Source organism: Saprolegnia parasitica (genome assembly GCF_000151545.1).
Source record: "Saprolegnia parasitica CBS 223.65 unplaced genomic scaffold supercont2.814, whole genome shotgun sequence".
NCBI lineage: Eukaryota > Oomycota > Saprolegniomycetes > Saprolegniales > Saprolegniaceae > Saprolegnia > Saprolegnia parasitica.
Window position 1 is genome coordinate 1563 of NW_012157208.1, and position 1598 is coordinate 3160.

General features: G+C 58.7%; 1 protein-coding gene across 1 annotated transcript; it reads right to left on the minus strand.

Annotated features, from left to right (window-relative positions):
• Positions 1-813: 813 nt before the first annotated feature.
• Positions 814-1584, minus strand: SPRG_17856 (hypothetical protein; the record flags this gene model as incomplete). The annotated part of the gene is made up of 2 exons (XM_012357255.1): positions 814-1503; positions 1552-1584. Coding segments are annotated over 2 exons (723 nt in total), but the record flags the coding sequence as incomplete, so codon positions are not given.
• Between the last annotated feature and the right edge of the window lie 14 nt (positions 1585-1598).

The following is a 1598-nucleotide window of genomic DNA, read 5'->3' on the forward strand; positions in this document are numbered from 1 at the left end:
CAAGGAAGCGACGACACAGTACACGAGCTACTACATACCACTGGTGGATTCAGTGGTGCATCACCGTGGTATGTTCGGGACGTAGTGAAAGCAATGAAATCGTATACAGGTACCGTGGTCTGCTCGGGACGATGTCTGAGGCGGACTTTCTCACAAACACGCAAAAAAGAGCGTCGCTCACATCGGTTTGTGTGGCCGAGCGCGTACTGTCGCACAAGCGATGCAGCGAGACTCTCCAACCGATCAAGCAACTCGGCAACAAACAAGCCAATTGCATCTTGGACGAGAAAGAAGCCCGCGACGCGTGACATCTCGTTGGGTTTTGAAACACGCGGTGGCAGTGCAAGCAGCTGGATTTGTGCGGTCTGTCAACGGGGGTAGCCCGATGCAATCGCTGTCCTCGCAAGTGCCGTGGGGATCGCGACCATCCGCACACCACCCAAGTTGATATGGTGGCCTGCCGAGCGGAATCCCGAACAACAAGCTCGCAAGGGCAAAGTTTACAGAAAGCTCTCGTCCTACAATAATGGTCGGAAGAAGTACACATCACATCACGCCAACCTGTGGAGCCAACGGCGGTTCAATCCCCGGCAAGCGGGGTACCCAAGAAAGCTCTGGATGAGCTGACAATGCTGGTGTGCGGTCATGTCTTCTGCCTTGTGACAGCGCGATCGGTGCCACAAACCAAGAAGAGAGAAACAGTGTTGGCCGCTGTCAGACGGGCGCCCCCTCTCACACTCACACCCGTCTCCTTTCCAGCGTCCCAGCGATACTGAACGGGCCGTCAAATTAACGTTTCCAACGTTATAGTCGTCATACTACAGTGTGATGCTCATCCTGTGGGATCTCAGTGCCAAGCAACTCGAGAGGCGCGTAGAGCGCCATGTACACGGGGCAGTGGTCCGAGAGGACGCTGCAGCACTGCAGCCGAGCCTCTTTCGCGCGCTGCTTGGTCGCTGGAAAGTACCGCTGGTCCACGCGATCCACGCCCGCGCAAAGGGCAAAGTCGCCGAAAATGATGTCCTCGGTGCCGCGCACCCAAATGTTGTCGTACAGGTTGTTTCCGATCGTGGTCGTCAGCGGCGCGTTGATCAGTGGCAGCCAGCGCGCCTGCGAGAGGCCGAGGTCGAACGGCGGCAAGTTGAAGTCGCCGAGCAACACCACGTGGCCCGGAAGCGTGGCCGCGAGCGCTACGAGTCCGTCAACCTCGCGCTTGCGGCGTCCGGCCTCGCGACCAAAGACGATGTGGACATTGACCAGTGTCATGGCCAGGCGGCTGCACACGGAGTTGGCCTGCACGACAAACGGGCGGCGATGCAACGCGTCAAGGCCGTCGTGGGCCTCGGGCAAGTGCTGCACCGTCGGGCGATGCCACTTGGCTTTTCGGTAGAAGAAGGCAAAGTACTCGCCACGGTCAGCACCGCCGACGCGGCCCGAGACCACGTAGTCCCAACCCCGCAGCAGCGCGCGCAGCTTCTTGAGCACGAGCGTATCGCGCACTTCCTGCAGCAAGGTGACATATTAGTGTGGACTCTCAGATCTTATTGCTACCTGAAGCGCCACGAGATCAAAGGGCGCAAAGATCTCGGCGATCAGAC